Here is a 27,876-nt window from a genome sequence, read left to right as displayed (position 1 = left end):
CCAGGAGAAAAAACTCAGAGGGGTGGAAGAGCGAGGAAATGTTCCCTGTTCCCTAAACCCGTGACATTATCGGCATTCCTCCAACTCGGCGTTTGTAAAGGATGTGCAGCATTGGCTAACAGCTGGGTGTTCTGCCTGCAGGCGAGCAGGGCAACGGGGGGAGGGGGGGGGGGGTGATATTGATTTAATCAATTTACTCAATTAATGTCACATTCTCTTTTTTTCAGTGCCTCATAGTGCCCCTGCTGCAGAGGTACGAGGAAAAAACTTCTGTTTTGTGAGTTCAGAAGCATGGCCGCCAAAATCACCAGCCCAGCTTTTTCTGCTAATGAAACAAAAGGCAAAAGAGCAACATAAAGGGCAAATGGGCACACATCCCAGAGGAAAGGGGTGTTCTTCAGTTACAGGTTAGTGGTTTTATTGTACAATATTGATTCTTATCAGTTTATTTCCTACAACCAATAGATGTGTTTAGTTTTGTTCTTTCAATCCCAGACTATAATATAATTCCCTAATATGTCCCAAGTTCTTACCACAGGTAAAAATATCCTTCATGTTCATTCTTTACTGTTCATTTAGTGGGGTAAGCCAACGAAATTAGTGCAGTTCCCTGTACCAGATTCTGCATCATGGACATTCTCCACCAATGAGGATTCCAGAGTGATCATTTGATATCGGATTGGGTTTTACGTCTGGTGACATCATACGGTAGAAGACACCCGTAATATTCTTATTCCAGTGAAATCTGTTTTGTCATGGGTCGCAACCTTACATTTTCTGCACGCAGTATTGCTGTACGGTATTGTGATGCAGCTATACTTTTTTCACCAGCCCAACGCAACACTCACAAGTTACTGTTTATATGGGGTTTTCAATTAATCTGTTGCTTAGAGTGATGAAATGAGCTAATGATTACCTGTTCCAAGTCTCAAATTCTCCATTGTATTTAACAGTATAAGTTAGTAGCCTAGTCCTTAACAATATTTAACCCCTTCCATGCATCAAACGTGCGAGAGCCGTCTGACGCAAAAGAGCTCATGTGCATCGGATGGCTTCCTCGCGTCCGATGCCAATGCACAGGGAATTCCTCTGGTGCAGACACCAGAAGGATTCTCATGCCCCCTAAACAGCCTTCCCCAGCTCCTGAGGCAGTTTAGTTGGTTTTCCTGAAATGACGATCAGCACACACGTTGCTCTGACAACATTTCAGTGAAATTGAAACTGAAATGAGCCAGTTTCACTTTTTACATGCTTGTGGGGCTATCTCAGCACTCCGAGCACATTGAAAGACAGGAGAGGTATCATTGGAAAGGGGTCACCTCAGGAGGGCGATCCCCAAGCAGGGTTCTGCCCACTGGACACCAGGGAGGGGGGAGCGGTCCCTTGGGCAAGGGCCTTTGCTCCCCCCTCCAATTACATTTAGGCATATTCAGTCTTTCTGCTGCCACTGGGGAGCAGATAAGGGAAAAAGCCCCCAGTCTCTTCCCCCGGGGGGCAGAAAGCGCATTGGGCACCAGCAATTTATTTTTAGGTCATATTTAGGGGTGGCGGCTGCCCAAAATGAGCATGCCAATCCCCCTCCCCCAAAATTGTCACAACCTTTCTGCCTCCCTTGGAGGAAGATGGGAGCAATAGCCCCCGACCTGTCCCCACTCCCGGGGGCAGAAAGCACACTAGTCACCAGGGATTTTTTTAGGTCTCGCGCCTGCGTTGCGGTGCGCAGCATTGCAGTGCGTAGAATTGCTCGTGCAGCGCGAGACCTCTTGTACGGGCTTCAGAAAGCTAACCACACACTCGTGCGTGTGGTTTTGCTGTCGCGGCCCACCATTGGCTTTAGCGTGCTTTTAAAAAAAATATATATGGCACGCGATTGGGCAAAGGCACGCGTTTGTCCCGCCTTTGCTCCGCCTATTCCCACCGGTGTCTAGGACGCACATCAGCGTGTCCTAGACACCGACAGGCTCCCTCGCCCCCGCTCTTCTGTGGTGCATGCTGAACGCCAGATTTTAGTGCTACCCTTCACCTGCCTCGACCTACCAAAAATTCTGTGCAAGCTCTTGTTTTTCTTGCCTCTACCCGCAAAAAACTCTCTGATCCTTGCTCTTAAAACTTCCAGACTGGATTACTCGAGCCCACTCTTCCTAGGCTCGCCTGATAAGTAAATTAGGAGCGTCGAGTTGGTCTAGAATTCGAAGGCCAGGAGACGCTTCTTAATCTGCCGAGACATTGTCCTATGTCTTCCAGTTGAAGGAACCGCCATGGCAGCCTGTGAGACACGGAATCCAATTTAAAACCCGGATCATGTTCACTGACCTGTCCATAATTCTGCCCCGATCACTTTACAGAACTGTTTTCTTTATACTGTCCTGCCAGGCCTCTGAGATCATCCACCTCCTTTTATGTACTTCCGGAAGAGGTGGGAGCTGAGCTGAGCCATGGAATACACTTCCTGTCGAACTGCGTGCAACATCTGATCATTAGAGATTCTTAATAAATCTCAAAACCTGCTTCGTTAGTCAGATCTAGCTGTGGCATCTGATTATTTCAGTGTTTTCATTTCCGTTCTCCTGATTCGTGCCGGCAGAGGCCTTAGCGCCTAGAAGCTCTTTTTGAACATATCAGCACTCTGCAAATCACAAGCTGGAGGCACCTGCTGCTCTTTACTGTATCATTGCCATAAGTACAAGCGCCTCTTATTCGCAGGTTATAGAAGGTAGGGTTCGCTGTGAAGCTGTAACACTGGTTGGACATTGAGTTTATTCTGTATTATTTACTGTGTCGTCCCTTTCTTGCCATCCTTTGTAGGGTGACCAGATATTTAAAAAAAAACACAAAACCTGTGACATTTAATTAAAATAGAAGGTCTTCAAGTTCTCATCATTATGGGGTACAGAATGACCGCGCCTATCAACCTACAAAAACAGACGAGGCACTGAGGAAATAACTAATGTGCAATTTTCAAACCTCCTATCACACCTGTTAATTACATTGTTTCCTGCTAACTATTCCTGCTTTGGAACATACAAAAATGCGCCGCCCTCGGTTTCAGTCGATCCCTCTCTGGAAGCCGGAACTTGAGCCAAATGTGCTGAAATCTGCGGGAACACCTGCTGAAACCCTGGGAATGTCCTGGCAAATCCGGGACGCTGGTCACCCTGCCCTAGGGCAAGCCCGGTCTGCGCGTCTTAAGTCCTTCGGGCATCTGGCCTTCCAGGGGGTTGTTCAGCTGGAGCGCAGATGTACTCACAGGCAGCCTTGGTACACGTGGTCAACAAGGAACCTCAGGCACGACCCTGCCCAGTACCGTCCAACCGCCTCAGGACCGCCATAGGCCAGGGTGCTAATCAAGGGGTCCAAGTAGGCCACCAGGGGGTGCTGTTTGGCCGCTCTAACTGCTGGAGAGTGGGGTGTTTTCTCTGAGCCAGGGGCGCGAGAGAAAAGGGAGTGGAGTCCCTGGGCCATGGGATGCTCGGGGACTGGATGTTGTGCGATGGAGCGAGGGGTGCTGAGTGACAGCGCGGGTGTTGTATTACAGCGCGCAGAGAGACATGGAGGGGTCCCGAGTGGCAGCTCGGGGTGGTCCCGAGTGGCAGCTCGGGGTGATCGCGAGGAAGGCTCGCATTTCTGCGCCCCTCCCTTCAGCCCTTTGCATGTCAGGCCATCCTCGGCTCCGTCGTTATTTAAAACATCCCCTTGGAAGAAGGGCTTCGGCAGCGTAGGGTCGTCCTCTGCCGCTGCCATGACAACAGCATCAAACACTCCCATGTCAACAGTGGCTGTCCACGCAGAAATAGAAAACGGGCCAAGGCCCGGGACTCCACTGGCATCGGCGTGTGGGAAAGAGCAGCGTTTAATTAAAACTGGAACTGGACTGGGCATAACACAGGCCCCAGCATCTTCTATTATGTCACTGGAACTGGAAGCCAGACTCTGCACCCTGGGGCCTTATGTTGTGGAGGGGTCTCCAGGCAAGACTGGAGACCGCCGCATGTTTCAGCAGCGTACTTAACATCTTGTGTTTCTGCGCAAGTTACTTAATCTCCCCGTGTCTAACAAAATTAATGTGTCCATCTGTAATGCAACTGGTGCACATGTAAAGTGCTCTGGTTTATTTCTTGACTTTGAAAATGTGGTAATTTGATAAATGGCATACTGCGTGACAAGGTAAAGCAAGGGGATATGCCTATTTACCTAGGTATTCTGTTCTAAGCACGCCAAAGATCACACAAAGTGCCAGCAGGGACGCATCATATGAACAGATTCAAACTTGGAAGGAAAAGAACATGTTCAGAACCTTTCTGATATCTGCGGTTGTCATCCTGCACACAAGCATTTTGTTACGTGAATTTGCGTTCCGGCAGACACCTGCTTCAATTAAGCCCCGTGCAGAGGCCTACATGGACAGCCTGTGACAAAGCCTCAGCTGAGAAGTGTTTCTCAGGGTGCTATTGCTAAAGCATTTCACAGTGCATAAATAATAAAATTGTATGAAGCGCAGCAGACATTTTTTTTTTTTTTCATGGGGAACCGGGTTCGAATCTAGGCAGGGATGCTTAACATCTTGGGTTTCCGGGCAAGTTACTTAATCTCCCCGCCCCGTGCCTAACAAAATGAATGTGTCCATCTGTAATGCAACTGGTGCACATGTAAAGTGCTCTCGTTTATTCTTTGACTTTGACAATGTGTTTATTCGAAAAATGGAATGCTGCGTGACAACGTAAAGCAAGGGGATATTTCCATTTACTAAGGTGTTCTCTTCTCAGCACTATGCGTGCCAAAGATCACACAAACTGCCAGCAGGGACGCATCACATGAACAGATTAAAACTGGGAAGGAAAAGACCGTGTTAGGAAACTTTCTGATCTCTGCATTTGTCAGCCTGCACACAAACATTTTGTAAAGTGAATGTGCGTTTGGACAGAAAACGGCTTTAATTAAGCCCCCTGCAGGGGCCTACATGGACAGCCTGTGACAATCAAAGCCTCAGCTGAGAATTTTTTCTAAGGGTGATATTGCTAGGAAATTTCACAATGCCTAAGCAATAAAATCGCATGAAGCGCAGCAGACATTTGTATTTTTTTCATGGGGAACCGGGTGCGAGTCTCAGCAATCAATCAATCAATCAGAGCATTTGTATAGCGCACTACTCACCCGGAGGGTCTCAAGGCGCTGGGGGGGGGGGGGGGGGGGGGTTCGCTACTGCTCGAATAGCCAGGTCTTGAGCTGCTTCCTGAAGGCGAGGTGGTCCTGGGTCAGGCGGAGGTGGGTCGGAAGGGAGTTCCAAGTCTTGGCGGCCAGGTAGGAGAAGGACCTTCCTCCTGTGGTGGCTCTTCGGATGCGGGGGACGGCGGCGAGGGCGTGGCTGGTCGATCGAAGCTGGCGCGTGGGAGCGTAGAAGTTGAGGCGGCTGTTGAGGTATCCTGGTCCTTGGTTGTGTAAGGCTTTGTGTGCGTGGGTGAGGAGCCGGAAGGTGATTCTCTTGTTGACCGGGAGCCAGTGCAGGTCTCTCAGGTGTCCGGAGATGTGGCTGCGGCGGGGGATGTCCAGGATGAGTCGTGCTGAGGTGATCTGGATCCGCTGTAGTCTCTTCTGGAGTTTGGCGGTGGTTCCGGCGTAGAGGGAGTTGCCGTAGTCCAGACGGCTGGTGACGAGGGCCTGGGTGGCCGTCTTCCTGGTATCGGTGGGTATCCATCGGAAGATCTTGCGTAGCATTCACAGGATGTGGAAGCACGACGAGGAGACGGCGTTGACTTGTCTGGTCATGGAGAGGGAGGAGTCCAGGATGAAGCCCAGGTTGCGTGCGTGGTCAGTTGGTTTGGGTGCGCTGCCCAGGGCGGGGGCCACCAGGAGTCGTCCCAGGCGGAGGGTGAGGATCCCAGGATGAGGACTTCCGTCTTGTCTGAGTTCAGTTTCAGGCGGCTGTTCGACATCCATTTGGCTACTTCTGTCATCCCTTCGTGCAGGTTGGCTCTGGCGGTGGCGGGGTCGTTAGTGAGGGAGAGGATCAGCTGGGTGTCGTCGGCGTAGGAGATGATGTTCAGGTTGTGCTGGCGTGCGATGGCTGCGAGGGGGCTCATGTAGACGTTGAAGAGAGTTGGGCTGAGCGAGGAGCCTTGAGGAACGCCGCAGATGACTTCGGTGGCCTCCGATCTGAACGGGGGGAGGCGGACTCTCTGTGTCCTTCCGGTGAGGAAGGAGGTGATCCACTCTAGTGCCTTCTCCTGGATTCCGACGTTGCTGAGGCGCTGTACTAGGGTGCGGTGGCAGACAGTGTCGAAGGCCGCGGAGAGGTCCAGGAGGATGAGGGCCGCTGTTTCTCCGTTGTCGAGCAGGGCTCGGATGTCGTCTGTGGCTGCGATCAAGGCGGTCTCGGTGCTGTGGTTGGCCCGGAAGCCAGACTGCGAGAGGTCGAGGGAGCCGTTCGTCTCGAGGAAGGCGGCCAGCTGCTTGTTGACGGTCTTCTCGATGACTTTGGCCGGAAACGGGAGGAGCGAGATGGGGCGGTAATTCTTGAGGTCGGTAGGGTCTGCTGATGGTTTCTTGAGTAGAGCGCTGAGTTCGGCGTGCTTCCAGCTCTCCGGGAAGGTGGCGATGTCGAAGGAGGTGTTGATGATGTCCCGCAGGTGGGGTGCGATGACAGCGTCGGCCTTGTTGAAGACGTGGTGAGGGCAGGGGTCTGTCGGAGATCCGGAGTGGATGGAGTTCATCGTGCGGATGGTGTCTTCGGTGCTGATCGGGGTCCAGGCGCGGAGGGTGGTGGTGGGGGGCGGTGGTTCGGTCGTGGCGTGCGTTGGTTGAGTGCTGAAGCTGTTGTGTATGTCCGCGATCTTGTTGTGGAAGTAGGAGGCGAGGGAGTTGCAGAGGTCTTGCGAAGGGGTGATGTCGTTGTTTCCGGCGTTGGGGTTGGAGAGCTCTTTCACGATGTTGAAGAGTTCCTTGCTGTTGTGTGCGTTGTTGTCCAGTCGTTCCTTGAATGCAGTTTTCTTGGTGGCGCGGATCAGCAGGGACGTTCAACATCCTGTGTTTCTGGGCAAGTTACTTAATCTCCCCGTGCCTAAGAAAATGAATGTGTCCATCTGTAAAACAACTGGTGCACATGTGAAGTGCTCTGGTTTATTCCTTGACTTTGAAAATGTGTTTCTTCGAAAAATGGAATACTGTGTGACAACGTAAAGCAAGGGGATATGTCCATTTACTAAGGTATTCTCTTCTGAGCACTATGCGTGTCAAAGATCATACAAAGTGCCAGCAGGGACGCATCACATGAACAGATTCAAACTTGGAAGGAAAAGACCACGTTGAGAAACTTTCTGATCTCTGCGGTTGTCAGCCAGTTGCTGTAGATGTCTAGATTAGGATCTTTATAACAAGGCTGCTTTTCACTTCGTTAGCTCCTCCTGGTTTCCTTTCTTAACTGTAGGACACACGCTAAGTTTTCACGCAACAGCAGAACTTTTGGCCCCTTCACCCACCCCCAAACTTCCACCCCACACCCCCCTGGAAAAATGATAATCCACTAGGATTTATTCACCCTGCTACACAAGGCAGTGTAAAAACAACGTTTTTGAGCTGCACCTATGTATCTTTAAACTTATATTACAGCTTTACGGTACATTTATAGCTTTTATTTAATTTAGGCAGATACATTGCTTTGGATTAACTTTACACACAGGACTGCAAGTTTATGCACGCAAATCGGTTTTTAATTCTGTGCCATTTATCTGCATTATGTATAAATACAGACAGAAAACAATGTGTTTCTTGTCTGTATTTATTTTTAACAGCAGAAAATACTGAAAATTGTGCTTCATGTGAGTGACTTACGCAGACGATGTGCTAATCACGACGAAAGAACCAACCACATCCATCGCGGCACTGATGAACTCCATAGAAGAGTATGCAAGAGCCTCAGGCTACAAATTAAATAGGGATAAATCAGAGTGCAAACCCATGAACGTGCACACAACAAAAGCGGTACTAGGAAACTCAGGCCTATCCTGGCAAACCAAACCCCTTAAGTACCTAGGCCTCCTCTTCGGTAGAAACCTCAAAGCAACCCTGGAGCATAACGAAGAAGCCACCCTATGGAAGATAAAGGATAGACTAGAACTATGGTCCCCCAAATACATCAGCTGGTGGGGTAGAGTGGAGACGATAAAGATGATGGTGACACCAGCTATCAATTACACGCTTAACATGCTGCCTCTAACAATGACAGAAGATTTCCACAAGAAACTTGACAAACTGATAAACAGGTTCATATGGAAAGACAAGAAACCGAGAATCAGTCTACAGAAACTGAGACTCAACAAAAGTCTCGGAGGACTGAATATTATGAACTTTAAAAACTTCCAAATTGCCTGCCTAGTTAAACAAGGAATCTTCTGGATTACCAACAAGCAAGACTACGAACCCGAGTGGCTAAAACTCGAAAGGAACATCCTGGGGGGGCTAAACCCAATAGCAATACTCACAGCGAACAAACACCCCGCCATGCATGACCCCATCATCAAACACACCAAAATAGCCCAGCTAAGAGTAGACAAGCAAATGGGACAACAGATAAGAGGAACCAATTGGGAATCAATCTGGTTTTAACACAAGACTACAATACAAAGGGAGGACGATGTGTAACGAAGCCTGGATCAAGAAGGGTATCACCACCCCAGCGCAGCTGGAAAAAAAACATATACCACTGACTTTCCAGAACCTCAAACAGACGCACATCCTACCGGACATAGAACTCTACACGTTCCTCAAAATCAAAGCAGCCATAACCAAGGCGAACCTAAACAACGAACTGCCCACCCTCATACAATACATGAACAACCTCAACAAGATTGGACACCAGACAGCGCAGATCTACAAACTCCTGATCCCCAAAACATCAACACTGAATGCGAAAACAACAAACTCCTGGGAAGCACTGTACACAAGACATCTCAGCGAGGACGAAAAGGGTCAACTATGGAGGTCAGCCACAACAAATAAAATAACGCCACAACACGCACAGACATCTGGGGTAAGGCTGCTGCATTTATTTACAGGGATAATTATGTGGCTGGAATTTCTCACACTCCATAGTCCTGTACTGGAGAAATGTTTATTTACTTAAGGTTTGAGGAGGACTTGGAAGTCCTTATTTGATAATCTACTGCTCCCCTGAGAGAGTGTTTGGAACTGCATTGACTCTTGAGATTGACACCTTTGATTGCTACTGTTATTCTTGTAACTCTGCATCTGTTACTTCTGGAAATTTATATATCATATGAGTGTAGTGGTCGGGTCTCTTGAACTGTACGTCCCTGCCTAAACACCGCACCGAAATTGCCCTGCTGCTAGATGAACTTGCGCCAGACGCTATTTTCCTGACGGAAACTTGGCTTACCCTGGACTCCGAACCCGACTTAGTACAAGCACTTCCCCAGGGCTATCAGATCGTACGGAAAGATCGTTCCCATGGGAAAGGAGGTGGCTTGGCAATTATTTATAAAGATCATTATACGTGCCGTTGCGCTACTGACCCTATTCCAGACTGCGAAAGTTTGTCTTTTTCGATCGAATTTTCTCCGAATAACAGCTAACATCTGGAATACTCATATACCGCCCTCCCGGACCCCCAAAACAATTTCACACTGCCCTACCCTCTATCGCTGCCGATCTAGCCACCACCCCCTCCAATTTTACGTTGTTGGGCGATTTTAATATCCACTTCGACAATATCGCGGACCGCACTGCCTCAGAGCTGATGGCCAGTCTCTCTGCACTACAATTGGAGCAACTTGTCCTCTCCCCCACCCACATTAAAGGTCACCATCTTGACCCTGTGTTCAGTAATTGTATCGATCTTATGGTAGGGTCTCCTATCTGTCTCCCCTGGACTGATCATACACTGATCCCCTTCACTTGGGATATACACAAATCCCCCTCCTTAACGCCTATCCCAAGAAAATTACGAAACTGGTCCAAACTTCCTTTAGAACAGTGGACCAGAGCTCTAGAGGCTTCCAGACCTCCAATTAACCATGAGCCACGATCAGCTAACAATAATTACAATAACTGGATTTCAAACTCTCTTGACTCCATACTTCCTCTCTGCAAAACTACTCCAAAACAGCTTCGGAAAACTGCTCCCTGGTACTCGGTAGGGCTTAGGGAGAAAAAACTACAGTGTATAAAACTGGAAAGGAATTGGCGATTAGACTATGCTGCTTCAGATAAAATGTCTTCTAGAGAAGCGATAAGATCCTATAAACACGAGATAAAAACGGCGTAATCTGCATACTACACAGGAAAAATCACTGCGGCCAGTTCTAAACCTAAAGAAATATACCGAATTGTGAAAAGTCTTATCAAGCTTCCCCAAACCCCTCCACTCAACCATAACATACAATCCCATTGTAACGATTTGGCGGAATTCTTTTTTCAAAAAATCCATCAAATTTATTTATCTTTTCCAGATGCAATTAAGGACCCCCACGCCGATGCTTTATCCCTGTCCCCCCAAGAAACTGAGTGCCACTCTTCAAATATTCTGGATCAGTTCCCTCTGTTGGATCCAGAATCACTTGGATCCATAATACTGCAAGTAAAATCAGGTTCCCCCGTGACCCAGCCCCCCCTTGCACTTTATTTACCGTTGCTCATACTATCCTCCCTACCATGCTTGACCTACTCAATGCATCTATATCCTCAGGTATTGTTCCGCCTATGTGGAAACAAGCCATGGTACGAGCACTCCTAAAAAAAACAAATTTGGACGCTAACCACTCCAATAATTATCGCCCTATCTCTCTGCTTCCCTGGGCGAGCAAAATCCTCGAGAAGCATGTTAATGGGCATCTAACGTTGTTCCTCGAGAGTAACCATCTGCTCGATGTCACCCAGACGGGTTTTCGCCCCAAGCATGGGACAGAGACGGCCCTGCTTGCGGTAACAGGAAACCAGAGAGATTCTTGATTGGGGGGGGGGGGGGGGATGAGGGGGGGTCGGTGGCAGTCAACCACAGAATTTTACTGCACCGACTTCTTAGTCTAGGAGTATCAGGGAGAGCGATAACCTGGCTCAAATCTTTTCTGAGTGACAAATCATTTCAAGTCTTTGAAGAGGATATTATCTCCTCCAGTAAACCATTGGGTTGTGGGGTACCGCAGGACTCATCTTTGAGCCCTACATTGTTTAACGTATATATGAGACCACTGGCTGAGATCATCCGTCCATATGGTATTAAGATCATTACTTATGCGGACGACAGTCAGCTAGTGGTCTCCCTTGTGCAGAGGGACAGCCAATCAGCACCAGCTGCTTGGAGGAAGTAAAAAGCTGGATGACTGCATCATGTCTCAAGCTCAACGGAGACAAAACAGAGCTTATGCTCCTTGGCTGCTCTACCTCGTTTACAGTAACTCTATATGGCCCCCCTGTCTGGGTCCGACTCCAATACCCCAAAATACTATAAAAAGCCTTGGTGTCTGGCTGGACAAGACTTTGACCTTCGACAGCCAGGCTACCAGGCTATCAGCCATCTGCTTTGGTATTCTCAGGCTCCTTAAGAAGATTCTCCCCCTCCTACCCTTTGAAGCCAAACAAACTGTGGTTCAAGGCTTGATTCAGTTCCGCCTGGACTTTGGCAATGCTCTCTATTTAGGAGCCCCTGAATACACCTTGCGGAAACTTCAGCTGATCCAGAACTGTGCCGCGCAACTGTTGCTTCAGCTCCCTCGCATGCTCTCAGCCAAGCCCGGGCTGAGGAGCCTTCATTGGCTCCCTGTTAGGGAGAGAATCAATTTTAAATCCCTGTGCATCTCCCATCAGGCCTATTGGAAAACAGGCCCGGTGATGAATCATTCCCTAATCACTCCATATCAGCCTAACAAACAACTGCGCTCTGCCCATGCCTTTTTGGCCATAGTCCCTAAAATCAGGAGATCAAGATCAGGAGGCCGGTCATTTTCTTATAATGCGGCCAAGATGTGGAATTCACTCCCTCTCTATCTGAGATCCAACCCCAATTTGTCCTCATTTCGTAAACAGTTAAAAACTCTCCTTTTCAATAAACACAACTAACTTCTTTCTGCCAACTGGTCTCATCAGGTAGCACCATTTTTCTTTAGCGCTTGGACGCCTCAGGGCAGCTATCGCGCTCTATAAAACCCCTTTTCAGTTCATTTCATTTCATTGGTAATGCGATTGAGAGATCCAATCAAATACTAATATTGTATGCTGCATTGTACTTTCACAGTCCTACGCTGAATGATATTACCAAGGATGTTTACAAACGAATAAAATAGTAGCACTGCGAAAGGAAATGTTCAACTTGTGTTTTTTTAATTTTTATAAAAATGATCGTAGGCTATTTTTAATAAATGTATTGAACATTATGGCTTGTATACTTTTGTGGCTGGTTAACCCCTCCCCTGCTGATGACGGAACCGCTCCGTCATCAGCCGCGGTCGCGCTGTGCTGATGACGGAGCGGTTCCGTCATGGCCTGGTAGGCACGCCTGCGCGGCGCGGATTCCGCGCCTGCGCTGAGCGTTCTATTGAGCGGGGCGGGCCATGACGGAACCGCTCCGTCATAAGCACAGCTCAACCGACGCTGGTGACGGAGCGGTTCCGTCACCAGCATGCGCCCGCCGCTCTTCCGCCCCGCCCCCTTAGCACTGCGGCGGAATAGCCGCCGCAGTTAAGGGGTTAAAGACTCTTGTATGTAGTTGCCTGCTGGTCTCTGTCAGTGACATACCTTTTACCCTTTTTTGTTCTGTGCATGGTAGTGTATTAGGTTCCAGACCCAAACTCTTTTACTGCATGTTTTTTTGAAATTTTTATATTTGCCTCTTTGTCCTTGATTTGGACCTGTCGGCATATGTCACTGATCTTCTTTTTTTTTTTTTTTTTTTTTTCTGCTCTCTTGATTTCATATCCTTGTGACTGATATTTTTCTCAACCCACTGTCACTGTGTCACTATGTCTCACTGTACCATGCTTTCTTGTCGCCAGACCATGTTGGCATGATGACTCCCTGTTCCATTGACTCCGGACACTTGACTCCATATCCTTTTGGGATTCTTATTTCTAGAACTATGTTCATATTTATAGATTAATATGTGGATATTCCTGCCTCACATCTCTCTGTTCCATTGCTTTATACCTGTGTTTAAAGTTGATTATCTGACTAGAGATTTAGTGGAGCCTGTGCACAATAGCTTGCCCCTTCAGAATGAGCATCCAGCCATAAGACAATATGTAGGCATGCAAGTCTCATCATGTGACCAGCTTGCAGCATTGTTGGAATACTATAGTCTGGCGTTTAGTCAATTCACTGTAAGGTTAGCTTTTTCTGTTCTGTTAAAATGGGATATTACAAGTCATTACTTGCAGCGGTGATTATGATGATCTTTGTTGGTGCCTCCTTCTAGTCTTGTAGAGCCTCCCTGTGAACACATAGCTGCCAAAACTACTCCATATGATATTGGAGGTAGAATTTATTTGGCCCACCCCATCCCAACGTTCTTAATGCACGACTTCTTGAGCATACCCATGCGGCACAATGATGCAGAACACAAACTGCATCTAAATAAGTCTGTGTTTTACGTAATATTATAGACTCCAGTGTCACCTTTTTGCTTTTGGCGTGTTGTGGATCTTTTCCCTTTTCTCTGACTCCTGATCACATAGGATACTGTGGATGGAATCCGGAAATTGGTGGTGTTGTGCGAAAATGTCAGTGAAAGGTTAACAACTGAACAGCTGCGGCTTATATTGTGTGGTCTTGGAGGGCCCATGTTGCTCCACACTTACAGCATAGAACTTTTAACTGTTTGTATGGTCACTTTTGCCTCCTGGAACTTTCCGTCAATCACTTGTCAAATGGAAGAAGTTGCAGTTTAAGTACCAGGACTGCATTTAACGAAAAGCTGATCTGACCGGTATCAAGCAGTAAGCAAGAAATGCCGCTAGATACTTAGACAATGCTAATGATGTTAGATACCAATTCCAAGATGTACTGGGATCCACAGATTTTTCATCCAGAAATAGGTCACGCGTCTGAAATGTAAGTGCTACAAATACCAAGATTATGTTGCCAGTAGTATCAAACTGCTGTTGCATAATTCTTTGCGTGGAATTTCAGTTGTGAATTGTTGAATATTCAGAACAATGTGAAGTTAATGTATATTTTTTGTTGTTGTAAGAAGCAGTAAGTACTAGATAAACATCACAATGTTTTAGCATTTTAAATATTTTGCTGATGCACTTTCAATTTTTTTCAGTAGATGCTACATCTTCAAATAAAACAGAAAACACGTTCACACCTTCTAAGACTATCCAGGCCTCATCGAGCCTACCGTTTTCCACTCCTGTGGATGGCACCGGAGAGTGTGTGGTGAGCAGCACTGACTGTAGTCCAGACACGGTTTTTTTAGAACATGAAAATGATGGTGATGATGAACGGTCTCAGGATATTACAATGCACACCAACTCCCATCCCTCAAGTCATAAGACAGTAACCACAAGCAAAAAAGAAATTGAAATCGCCTCCAGAAAAACTACTAGCAGCAGCACCTTTGCAGAAATGCCTATCAAAAGTAGTCAACAATCTGGCATTTGCGGACAGATATTGTTTCCAAATAAGGAAAAAAAGATTTCTTCTGCTGACGACAATGGCAGTGCTGATTTGTTTAAATCTCCCAGAGTTTATATACCAAGAAAACAGAAAACAAGTGTGGGTAGTAATAACTCATCTAACGTAGCGCACACAGACAAAGTTGTTTCCAGTTCCAAGAAACAGGTAAGCTTGTGAATTTCACTAGTGGCTTACTGTAATCTTTTCCTTCTGTACTAGAACGGAAATATGAAGGTAATGTGAGCCAGAAAGAACCCTATGTTTTAAAAATATATTAATTGTGCCAATGTACATGATTGTGTATTTTTAGAGATCCTGGCTCATTTGGAATTGTTGAACTGAATTTAGTTAACATCTGTGTTAGAAAACATGAATATATCTTAGTATTTACTTTAAGTGATTTGATACCTATGAGTAAAGCAGGAATACCAAGAGAGCAGGTCCTACTGACCTTAAAGAATTTAATTCAGTTGTGTACTCCTACTAGTACAAGTAGCCGGCCTCTGACCTCTATTCCTTCAGAAAAGGCAGTTCAATTCCAGCACTAGTTTGGCAAGGAATCTTCCTTTTTACAGGTAACACACTGTGTTATGTTATGTGGATTATTGTTGCGCCTTATCACCCATGAGGATATCCTTTCACTTAGCAGATGTGTGGAGCAAGCTTCAGGAGCCAGGTCTTCAACTTATTGCGATATTCAGGAAGTGGTGAGGAGATTCTAATGTGGTGTGGGAGGTCGTTCCATGCATTAAGAGCGATGTATGAGAAGGCATGACTTACTGATCGAATTTTGCCTACATGTGGCACATATGCTAGTGGGAGTCTGGCTGCCTTGTTGGTTGGTGGAACTGCACACTGCTGCTCAGGTGTGTTGTGTAGTGCTCTTTGTATGTGTGGGTAAGAAGCTTAAACTTTAGGCGCTTGGATATACGGAGCCAGTATAGTTCCTTTAGGTGTGGTTTGACATGAGACCAGTATGGGAGGTTGACAACTAGTATGGCTGCCTGCATTCTGGGTGATCTGATGCCTCTGTGAGTTGGTTGGTGATTCCCGCACTGTCCAGTCTTCTGGTGATGAGGGTTTTGGCTGCGGTTTTCCTGGTTCTGCTGTGTAGCCATTAGAATATCTTTGTTTGAGGCATATGTGCTGTAGATCACATGCTTTGCATACTCCTGCCATCTAGTGTTGGCTCCGGATGTTTACAAGTTGTTTTTCTTTGAAAAAATTGTTTCCAATCACGAGGTAAGGTGACTCCTCCTTTCGGTGATAGTGCGTAAGGGTATCGACTCTATTGCTAGATTGTTTTTTTCCGCCATTGGGTTCGGACGTGAATTGTTGTGCTCCGGTTCGAAGCTGTTCTTTGGGATCCCCTAGGTGCGCAATTCTCTATACCCATGTCGGTTTTGCTTTGTACGCGTATCCCACTTCTCCGTGTATTGGTCGTACGCGTATCCCATTTCTCCGCGTATTGTATCGGTCAAAGGAAAACTTAATTTCGATCGGAAGGCCGTGGGGCCTAACCGCGTCAGTCCACCCCGCAGTCGATGAATCGGACTCAATTCAAATTCTGCCCTCGGTGCCATGCAAAGTATCTGTACAACTTGTGCTTGTGTCCGCAGCACAAAGAAGAAGATTGCGACACGTGCAGATAGTGTCGATGCAAGAAGACGCTCCGCGATCATTGGGCTCAACGTTGTGAAATGCAGAGCCAAAACATCGAATACTTGCCGAACTTCTTCGGTGAAGGATCCGAGCATGAAGAATTCGATGCACAAGGGACCAAAGGGGAACAGGAAGAGCAGCCCTTACCTGAATCCGACTCGGAGAATGAAGAGGGCGTACCGAGGGTCAAGGTTCCGTGAGTACTGAATAACCCTTGCCCCGAAATCCAATTCCAACTAAGCAAAAGGCTTCGATCACGCCTCCGGGCTACAGTTGGCACCAAGAAGATGTTTCCGATGCCCCGCCTCTCAGCTCGGACCCGAAACCCACTGTCAAGCCTTCCGGCTAGGGATTGAGCCGGCCAAAGTCTGGCACCGAGCCAAAACCTTCGAGCTCAAAACCAAAGACTGCTTTGGAGCCGAAACCCTCGACGCCAAAAAGCAAAACAGCCACACAATTCTCCTCTCTCACAGCCTTATAATGATGATGATGGAGACGATGGAGATATTAAGTTACCTGTAGGTCCTTGGAAAGACTATACCATTGATCACCCTACAGATAACGATCCAGACCTTTACCCTGCAAAACCTTCCCATCCTGACCACAATGTAGGTTATTCAGAGTTGCTTGCCAGGGCTGCACAATATCATGAGATGCAACTACATAAAGAATCGTTAGAAGAGGATTTCTTGTCTCAAACTCCGTCTAGGACACACAGATCTAGTCAGACTCTTCCTATGCTCAAAGGCATAATGAGAGATGCCAATGACATTTTTAAAGACCCTGTTCGTGCTCTTATTCTAACTCCCAGAATAGATAAAAAGTATAAGCCTGCTCCTTCTGATTCACTCTTCATTTAAGTACATTACCCCTAGACTCACTTGTTGTCTCCAGCTAATTCACAAACCTCTGCTCCCCCCCACCCCCAACTCCAGACAAAGTGTCAAAATTAATAGACTCCTCTGGCAAATGAATAGCTGTCCAGGCAGGAAATCATAGAGGCATTGCTAACACCTAGGCCCTCTTAGCCAGGTATGATAAAATGCACTGGGACGAGATGGAGCAATTGCTCCAATATCTCCCAGATGAGCACAAAGCTAAAGCACAGGATTTAGTACAAGAAGGAAACCTCAACTAGTGTATTACTTAAAAGACATGCACTTCTCCGCGTATTGTATTGGTCGTACGCGTATCCCATTTCTCCGCGTATTGTATCGGTCAAAGGAAAACTTAATTTACATCGGAAGGCCGTGGGGCCTAACCACGTCAGTCCACAACGCAGTCGGTGCCATGCAAAGTATTTGTGCAAGTGTCCGCAGCACAAAGAAGAAGATTGCGACAAGTGCAGATCGTGTCGATCCAAGGAGACGCTCCGCGATCATTGGGCTCAACGTTGTGAAATACGGAGCCAAAACATCGAATACTTGCCGAACATCTTCGGTGAAGGATCCGAGCATGAAGAATTCGATGCACAGGGGACCAAAGGGGAAAAGGAAGAGCAGCCCTTACCTGAATCGGACTCGGAGATTGAATAGGACATACCGCTGGGTCAATGTTCTGTGAGTACTGAATACCCCTTGCCCCGAAATCCAATTAAGCAAAAGGCTTCGATCCCGCCTCCGTGCTACGGTTGGCACCGAGACGATGTTTCCGATGCCCCGCCTCTCGGCTCGGACCCGAAACCCACTGTCAAGCCTTCCGGCTAGAGATTGAGCCGGCCGATGTCTGGCACCGAGCCAAAACCTTTGAGCTCAAAACCAAAGACTGCTTTGGAGCCGAAACCCTCGACGCCAAAAAGCCAAACAGCCACACAATTCTCCTCCCTCACAGCCTTATAATGATGATGATGATGGAGACAATGGAGATATTCAGTTAGCCTGCTACTTTGTGGAAAATGACTAAAATCGGTATACATAAGCGGCGTTCATTTATGTTCACCACAGCCACTGTTGAAAGTAGAGCGACAATCATGAAAACAGTAGCCACGCCATCTTGTCCCTTTTAGGCCCCATCGCGAAAGTAGGTGGCAGCCATTTTTGTGTCACGGCCTCTCTGCCCACTGCCAATAGCCTGCGCGCCTCTCCCCCTCACACCCCAGCCTCGCAAGCATTCCCCCGCGCCCGACAGCCCCCGGTTTCTCCTGCTTGGACCATAAGCGCACCTCTAGCGCGACCCTGTCTCCGGGCCACATCCCGTGCTGAACCCCCTCGCTCTTTCATCTCATTCAAAGAACAGGCCCTTTTTTGATAACCTCTTCCTCCCTGCCCGATAGTCCAGCCCGATCCCAGGCCATCACCTAGCCCGGCAGATGCAGTTCATTGCCCCCTACAGTAGGGCCCCGCCTCACATCAAAGGAGCGGTGGTTAATCAATACCCTCACACCTCCAGATCCGACCGATCGCCCACTTTCCCGTTCCCAGCAGAATGTCCAGCTGCGCGACAACCACCACATGCTGAGGTCGAGGTGGGAACTCTACTGTAAATATGTGTGGGAACGGGGGTGAAGCGGGGATTCCGAGGATGTCTTTCCGTACATCAAGTATTGACAAGAATGTGTTTCATGTAATAAAGCAATAAACGTGTGTATAAGAGGCCAGGCCTCAAGGATGCGTTTAGAGCACCTCGAGAAGATACCCTGTTGTCTGATTTGACGTGTTCTGCTCCGTCGGAATAAACTCCTGTTTCCTGCCTTCTGTCTCCAGCGCCTGCCTCTTTGTTTGGTAATCTCGAATGGTATGAGAGGCGGCTAACGCCGGGCAAATACTGAAGGGTTCTTGGTCGAATTCGGCCCTACCTTTTGACAATTGGCGTCCCAAACGTGGGGCCCATCAGCATCGCGTGGATCCAGTGAGAGAGGTCCCAACGACAGAGTGAATGACTGCAACGATCGAGAAGTGCACCTGCCCGATAGACCCTCGTCTGGCAGCCGATCACCCGAACTTCACCGGTTCCGAGCAGACCTCTCTCGAGTGATCTACGGTCCTGACTGGGAACCATCAGGAGTGCCACAGCAATTACAGAGAATAGAGGACGATCAGGCGCTGGAAGCAGAAGATGAGAAACTGTCCATGCGGTCCGGGTAAGGTCGTGTAAACACGACGAATTGCGAATTGATTGTTTGATTGTTTGAAAATACTAGTATTACTCATTTGATTGTTTCTGAGAGATTCTCTATTTGCAAACAAGCACGGAGTCGCCATACTCTGTTTAGTCTTTGCAGATAGTGAAGGGTAGGTAACGCAGGCCTTTGCCCCCGTTGTAACCCTTCGTGCCTACTTCCCTCTCCATTTGATTGATTGTTATCCAAGCATTTACTGTTTTGGAATTGGTTCTCTTTGGATCATTCTCTATTTACAAAAAAGCACAGAGTCGCAATACTCTGTTTAGTCCTTGTGAATAGTGAAGGATAGGTAACGCAGGCTTTTGCCCCCGTTGTAATCCGTCGTGCCTATTTTTATCCCTCATTTGATTGATTGTTTGACCGAACATTGATCGTTCGGAATTGGTTCTCTTTGGGTTATTCTCTATTCACAAATAGGCACAGGGTCGCAATACTCTGTTTAGTCTTTGCGGATAGTGAAGGATAGGTAGTGCAGACTTTTGTCCCCTTTGTAACCCGTCATGCCTATCTTTGCCCCGTTTGTTGGTAGTTGGTTCAGCCCGGACCGTTTATTAGAGGCAGATCATCCGGCTCCACCGGAAGACGCCCCTAATAAAAAGGACATATATATATATAAAAAATTGCGGGTTAGCCGCTGTATCGTGCTAGCAAACAAAAAAATAATATCGTTAGGAAAAACAAAAGGAATCGAGCAAAATCAGTAGGCCACTGATGGGATCTCTTTTCTGACCTCGCTAAAATAGAAACATTAGGAACAACCCCTCATGAGAAATATGAAACTAGTGAGAAGAATCGAGCTCGACGCCATGATGGCTGCAAGACAACTCGGCTCCACCGCCCACCCCGCCCAAATAACGACAAACCCTATGCAAGCATTATAAATATATACAACACTCCAGCAAAGTAACATGTTAAACTTTTTATTAAACAACTATTTAAAACTTTTTATTAAACAACTATTTACATGGCAGCCGGCTGCAACAACAAACCCAACGCATTCGCCGTCTGCTTAACGCTGTTCCTGTCCCGCCTTCAATGTTGGGCTACTTTGAGCTACTTTTTAGTAGGCTTTGGGCTATAAAAAGTCTACAAAAGCCATCAGCCGGCGAGGCAGCGTCGGTAGCGGCCCGTTGAGCGAATAGGCCGGAAGCTACCGAACGCGCCAAGGCCTTGCTGGCAGCCATCGGCCGAAGAGGCCGTCGGGTGGATGGCCCGGAAGCACCACGGCCACGATGTCGTTGTACTGGCCTTCCCATTCATCCGCCCTGAGGTGGCATCCGGACGGCGTGGGGTGCGCCGGGAGGGAGAGGTGGCGCGAACGAGCCTCCCCCACCTCCCCAGGTGGAGGTGCCTCAGCTGCATCCCAGCGCTTCACGCGGCCAACTGAGTTGCGCCCGCTCTTGCGGCACAGTGCCTCGCTCGGCCAGCTGAGTTGCGCCCGCTCTTGCGGAACAGTGTCTCATTGTGGAAGAGGTGTGGCGCCGCCGCCAGGGCGACTGACGCTGGAATCTGGAGACCACGGTACGATCCCCGGCTCCGGCGGCAGGTTAGCCCAGCACCATGTGACTCTGGGCAATAGCTCGCTTAATCTTCCCGACGGCCCCCGGCGCCTAGAGACCCTTACGGGTGATTGTGCGCTTTACAAATGTGGACTTTATCCACCATCCAGCTGAATTGCACCCGCTCTTGCGGTGCAGCGACAGGCGGCTGCCACGGAGCTCACAAAATGGCGGCCGACACCCCGGATTTGGGCCTGGTCCATTGGAGTGGCTCTGGGCTGCCTTGGAACTCGGATGCTTGCCTGCTCGGGCATGAGCCCCACTCTTGAAGACGTCCTCTCAGTTTAAAAAAATTCTTCGAAAGTCACTGGCCCTCGGCTCCCGCAGGCTTCCGGTGGGGGCCACCGCCACTGTTGCTCGACTATCCCCCATGGATATGCCACTGCCCCGGGCGACCGCCACCTTATCCACATCTGGTATCGAAGGAAAGACTGATTCAACGTGTCGGTGGAGGGATACACCTGCTATCCCGCTCTCCGGAGTGGCCACAACGTTATCACAAGATGGTGGTGCTCTCGTGCTGACACCGGCCTTTGTACTGCCAAACTCGATCAGCTCCGGTGGGACCTCAGCGGGACCCGGTAGGGAAGATTTTGCCTTCCCCGCCTTTAGCCGCTGTCCACGCCGCTTGTCCTCTCTGTTGGCGCTAACAAACTTTTTTGACTACCGAAAGGGATTCTGGTCCGGCCGCTAGTTGTCGGAGGCATTTGAACTATACTCTGGACCCACCCGGCCACGCCCCAAAATGGCACCAGTATAGGCGAGACTTGCAACTCCTTATGACGTTTTAGTTACGTAGCCTTGATATTATGGGATATGTATACGGTCCTTGAGCACGTGGCGGGCGGGGAAGGGTACTGACTGGGCATGCGGACAACCCTACTGATATTGGTTCTTATTCACTATTGATTATTGTATTTTCGAAGTAATGCTACTCATGATGCTCGCCCATGGTATGCGTATAAACGATTTTATTGTAACTGATCTTGTTTTACTTTCAATTATAAAATCAACCTTCATTGATCCTGCAACCATTTGTCTCGTTTAAGTTTTTCCAATTACAATGGCCCGCTCATCACGTACTCCTATACTACAAGTGTAATGTCTCCTTACCTCATACATTTCCCGTCTGCCCCGTGGCCGGCCTGTATGGTTGCAGGCCCGTATCTTTATGCTGACATCTTTTTCAATCAAGGTTTTAAAGGAAAAAAATATATATAAAAATATGTAGAACTAGCCTCATATCAGTCACTTAGGTTGGTAGGTTCTCGGATAAAGGCTACTATTTTCAAAATAAATAAAGGACAAGTAAAATGAAACAATTTTGGTTATGAAAAATTAGAAAGGCATGGTACATACGAACAATACGAAAAGAATAGTCAAGATCCGTCGTATTTTTGCATTCCTGCAGCATAAGCAATAGGTAAAAGATTCGGATATTTAGATATATCTATGAATAGGACAATAAACCAGTTCCTCTGGACTGCAGTGCCGAGATGCAAGGTACTGCTTCCCAAAGAAGATAAGTTAGGCACGTGGTAGGTAAAAACATTTTCGTGTTTTTGCGCGCTGATGTGCTTTGTACGCTGTCACCCCCCCCTTCTCTTTCTCTGCAGGTTAATATCGGAATTTCAGCTGGAGTATGGAGAAGACCCAGAATGCACCGTGTTACACGCAGAAAGAAGAAGAATTGTATGGTATGAATGCGCGCGTGGGCCCCGATTTGTGTTGTATGAATGCTCATGTGTGGCGCACGTCTGGGTTGACGGACGAATGCTTTTCTTGTATGACTAAGGTATGGATCGAGCGGTTAATGGAATAAGAAAAACAAGCCCGAACATGATACCTGCATGTGAAGGACGAGAAAGAATATAGCACTTACCCTACCTAGGAACGACTCTCTCTCCCTCTCTGGAGCTAGTGAATGGGAGAGTGGCCTACGCCAGAAACTTGAAGGGTTATTGTAGTACCTCGGACTCCAACCGATATCCCAAATGAACGCCCTAAATGACGCGCACCAGTGAGTCAACTTAATGTGCAGACTAGATGAGAAAAGTTAAGGATACCCCGGGTTGGGATTCATCTAAAACCCCCCTCAGCCCAGAAATTAGGGATATTGTCATGTTTTAGATTCACCCCCTCTTCTTCCATCCTCATAGAAAAGTCAGAATTGCACCATCGCACATCCGACAGACACCCCTCCTTTACCTCAACTCGGATCGTCATTTGTTAGATGTTGGAAGGCCCCACCGTGAGTATAAGCACGACTGGACCAGTGTCCGACCAATTAAAAGGAGTAAGTATTTATTGAAGCGAGGTTACCAACAGAAATTGTCTGCTATTAGGAAGGAAGGAGAACGAAGAGCTCGACCCCCAAATGAATTAAATGGAGTACTGAAAATATGCAACACGCATGAAAAGGCTCTTTCGCCAAAAATAGCCCTCTGTTTTATCTTAAGTTTTCGTACTTGATGTATGTACTGTCGCACCCTATCTGGTATTTGTGTATACGTAAACTATGAATTTATGTTTTCCCTCAGCTTGTGTTTTTTTACGTGAAACTGACCCGTACTGATCTATATGTGTGTGCACTGAATAGCCTATTATTGTACACGTCTCTCCCTCTCTCTCCCTCTTTTTATGTTGTACGTGTACTAATAGCCTATTTGGTACGCACGACGCTCTCTCCCTCTGAGGGCTCCCTCGCTCCCTTTTGAATAAATGACGACACTGTACCTCGCCGGTACGGGAATAATTGGCTCTTAGACACGACAGTGTTTGAACAAATTGACAGAAACAAAACGATCGTATTTTTGCCATATTACTGCCTCTCCTTTCTGTAAAATGATGAAACTTAATTGGCTGAGAAAGAAAGGACAGGTGAGACGACTGATGTATCCTAATCTGACCCTTAAAAAGGGAACTATATGTCAGTGGCTTTTGTCTTAAGTACTTTGGTAACACCACCCTCATCGTTCGGATTACCTCCGCCCATTGTACAAAAATAGAATGTCCGATACGTCCCCGTTCCTCCAGAATGGTCCCAGTTCTGTACCAGCCGTCCCAGAAAATCTTAAAGACTGTAGCTATAGTCCCATGATAACAGCATTTCACAATTTTTATAAATTAACAGACCTTGAAGAAACATATAGCTCAACAGGGTTTGTTTTGGACAAACGCGAGTCTCTACTGAAGGAGCCGGTTTGAATTCGATAAACGATGTAATTTTTAGACATCAGACTTCTTGCCACGTTCGCAAATATAACCAGAGTAAAACGCCAGACAGACGTGTTGTTTGAAAATAAAAAATGCTTGCCAACCTGCACTACAGCAATGATGCATGAGTTAACAACATACCCCGATGTAAGGATTACTAAGCATCCACCCTATTGTGACCAATGAACGTTTCCCCAACTACTTGGGGTTGGGAGAGAAATTAAAGTGTGTAAACGTCTTCCCCTGCCAATTCTCTAAAAAAAATGTTTTATATACTCATTCAAGGATAACGTGCAGTCGTCGGGAGGAGAGAGGCCGGATGTGACGCACAGCCTGGCTGCAGATCGGGGAAAATCTATGACCTCGACCTAGGGGGAGCCGCAGAGCAAAGAGTTGCGGGACAAGGCACCGTTCTCAGCATGGAAAGTGAAGGAAAGAAGGGCCACCCAGAAGCCCCTGCACGTTGATGAGCTCGTGCCGAAAGTCCCAGCCCATTGTGCCCGATTGATTGGCCCGCTTGCTTGAAATTTCTGCCCTCCTTGGTCCGTTTCAGATCTGATCCCACTCCACCCTCTCTTCCCTCGGCCTCCCAAAGCACGCCCCCATAACCCCCCCTTTTTTCATATGGAATTTTTGAACTTGACTCTGAGGACAAACACAGGACTGTGGTCCAAGAGCAAAGAATGGCCACACCCTGCAACGCGAGATCTGAAGTAGAGCCGGACGCGTAGCTCCACCGCCGGTGCTCAACAGCGCCAACGAAAGAGGAAGAACGATGAGAGCCTACCAGTGATGGCTCGCTGTAAAAAGACACTGGACAGACGAACCCTTTTTGAACATTGCCACCCCTTGACTGTCCCTTGTCAAGTTGAATTTCTCTCCCAACCGCTTCGTATTGATTACCACCCAATTGAGTTTTCATAACCTTACATCGGTCACTTTTCAATTGTACAAGGATAACTAAGAAGGCGTTAACTCTATACCTTGATGATTGTAGAACACCAGTTATGCACATGAACATGCTGTTTAGTTTTGATCCCCATGGAGTCCAGACCTCAAGTGATAATAGCCCTTATTCTGCCAGAATATTTTCTGTATGACATCATGCTTGTATTCGAACGAATTTCCTACATCGCCTAAATAATGTCCCCGTCTCCAAGGTCTAACGTATGACACAGCTAATGTAATTTTATATGCACTGCCTCCTCGCCTATCGCATTGACTAAATGTGGTTATGTACGATTCTGTCAGCACTTATAGTAGGATTATTTCCATCTGCCCGTAATGCATATGGGCTACCAAAGACCTCGATAGACAGCCCAGCCACATGCTTCCCTTATTAGTATAACTAGATGCCAGCTTGTACGTCCTTACCTCAGACATAAACGGAAATGAACTAGCTCATGATAAAAACTGGGGACTGAGGAAAATGACTAAAATCGGTATACATAAGCGGCGTTCATTTATGTTCACCACAGCCACTGTTGAAAGTAGAGCGACAATCATGAAAACAGTAGCCACGCCATCTTGTCCCTTTTAGGCCCCATCGCGAAAGTAGGTGGCAGCCATTTTTGTATCACGGCCTCTCTGCCCACTGCCAATAGAGGAGAAGTGTGGCTCACTGGTTAGAGGAGGCAGACCCTGAAGCAGAGGTCAGACCCGGAACCAGGGTTCAATTCCCGACGCGGCAGGGTCTTGAGCCCAAATATCCACGGACTCGATAATTCTCGTTTCGGTGCCTACTCGAATCACGGGTTCACACTCTGCAGCTCTGGGCATTAGCCTGCTTAATCTCCACTATGGCCCCCCGCGGCGGGATGCCTGGCTTCCACCTTGGGGATGCCCATTACGGGTATCTCACAGGGAAAAAAGCCAGGACGGGTTCCCAAGGCAAGCGCCGAGATGCCTGCGGGTAATCGAGCGCTATATAAGAACGCATAATAATAATAATAATAATAGCCTGCGCGCCTCTCCCCCTCACACCCCAGCTTCGCAAGCATTCCCCCGCGCCCCGACAGCCCCCGGTTTCTCCTGCTTGGACCATAAGCGCACCTCTAGCGCGACCCTGTCTCCGGGCCACATCCCGTGCTGAACCCCCTCGCTCTTTCATCTCATTCAAAGAACAGGCCCTTTTTTGATAACCTCTTCCTCCCTGCCCGATAGTCCAGCCCGATCCCAGGCCATCACCTAGCCCGGCAGATGCAGTTTATTGCCCCCTACAGTAGGGCCCCGCCTCACATCAAAGGAGCGGTGGTTAATCAATACCCTCACACCTCCAGATCCGACCGATCGCCCACTTTCCCGTTCCCAGCAGAATGTCCAGCTGCGCGACAACCACCACATGCTGAGGTCGAGGTGGGAACTCTACTGTAAATATGTGTGGGAACGGGGGTGAAGCGGGGATTCCGAGGATGTCTTTCCGTACATCAAGTATTGACAAGAATGTGTTTCATGTAATAAAGCAATAAACCTGTGTATAAGAGGCCAGGCCTCAAGGATGCGTTTAGAGCACCTCGAGAAGATACCCTGTTGTCTGATTTGACGTGTTCTGCTCCGTCGGAATAAACTCCTGTTTCCTGCCTTCTGTCTCCAGCGCCTGCCTCTTTGTTTGGTAATCTCGAATGGTATGAGAGGCGGCTAACGCCGGGCAAATACTGAAGGGTTCTTGGTCGAATTCGGCCCTACCTTTCGACAACTTTTGATCCGCTCTTCATTTAAGGACATTACCCCTAGACTCACTTGTTGTCTCCAGCTAATTCACAAACCTCTGCCAACCCCCCCCCCCTCCATCCCCCCCCCCAACTTCAGACAAAGTGTCAAAATTAATAGACTCCTCTGGCAAATGAATAGCTGTACAGGCAGCAAAACATTGGGGCATTGCTCTTAGCCAGGTACGATAAAGCCCACTGGGACGAGATGGAGCAATTGCTCCACTATCTCCAGATGAGCACAAAGCTAAAACACAGGATTTAGTACAAGAAGGAAAACTCAACTGCAATTCCTCTATTAGATGTGCCTTAGATGCTGCCGACACTGCAGCTCGAGAGATTAGCACTAGTGTATTACTCAGAAGACACGCCTGGGAGACAGACGGGCCATCTGCCCTTTACATATCCTACTTTCCAAAGCGGATAACCTCCTGCCTGCCGCAAACGCTTCGACACTGCATCTGCTAGCCGTGCGGCCGGCCCTCCAGGGAGGGTTGTAGGCAAGGCGCTGTGTTAAAGTTTGTTCTCCCGGCCGCTCTGGCGCCACACTCAAAGAACTGCATCTCACGCGGCCGGCCTCGATACGAGGTTGTAGGCTTATCGCTGTGTTTAAAATAAAATAGATTTGAATACAAGAAGACACGCCTGGTTATGGATTTCCGGTTTCAAACCTGAAGTCCAGCAATTTATATTAAACACTCCATTTGGTAAAGAACATCTTTTCGGCCCCGAAGTTGATCAGGCATTAGAAAAAACGAAAAAAGAGACTGAAGTAGCCAAGTCTATGGGAGTTCTACAGTCTCCTTATAACCAGGGCTCCTTTCACCGCTGCGTTTATTGTGGTGGGGTTGAAGACCACATCCTCAGACACCAATGTTTCCTCCTATAAAGGCAACAATCAGTCTTCCTCCACAAGAAGTTTCTTTAGAGGAGGGTATCGACTGCTTCATCATGGAAGATTCCACCGTCTACAAAAAAAGCTGACATT

At 47.8% G+C, this 27,876-nt stretch overlaps 1 protein-coding gene across 4 annotated transcripts in view; it reads left to right on the top strand.

Annotated features, from left to right (window-relative positions):
- Positions 1 to 27,876, top strand: part of MIS18BP1 (MIS18 binding protein 1) — a 538,190-nt gene that overhangs the window by 40,844 nt on the left and 469,470 nt on the right. For 2 of the 4 annotated variants that reach the window (XM_078659687.1, XM_078659685.1), the window contains exons 3-4: positions 228 to 407; positions 14,273 to 14,787. In XM_078659687.1, coding sequence (XP_078515813.1) covers positions 228 to 407; positions 14,273 to 14,787 — 695 coding nt within the window. Of the gene's footprint in view, positions 1 to 227; positions 408 to 14,269; positions 14,788 to 27,876 lie in introns of all 4 variants that reach the window. The other 2 variants (XM_078659686.1, XM_078659684.1) reach the window with 1 other exon arrangement.

This window comes from Lissotriton helveticus, chromosome 9 (genome assembly GCF_964261635.1).
Source record: "Lissotriton helveticus chromosome 9, aLisHel1.1, whole genome shotgun sequence".
NCBI classification, from domain to species: Eukaryota; Metazoa; Chordata; class Amphibia; order Caudata; family Salamandridae; genus Lissotriton; species Lissotriton helveticus.
The sequence above is the reverse complement of the archived record's forward strand: the minus strand, read 5'-3'. Positions and strand labels throughout refer to the sequence as shown.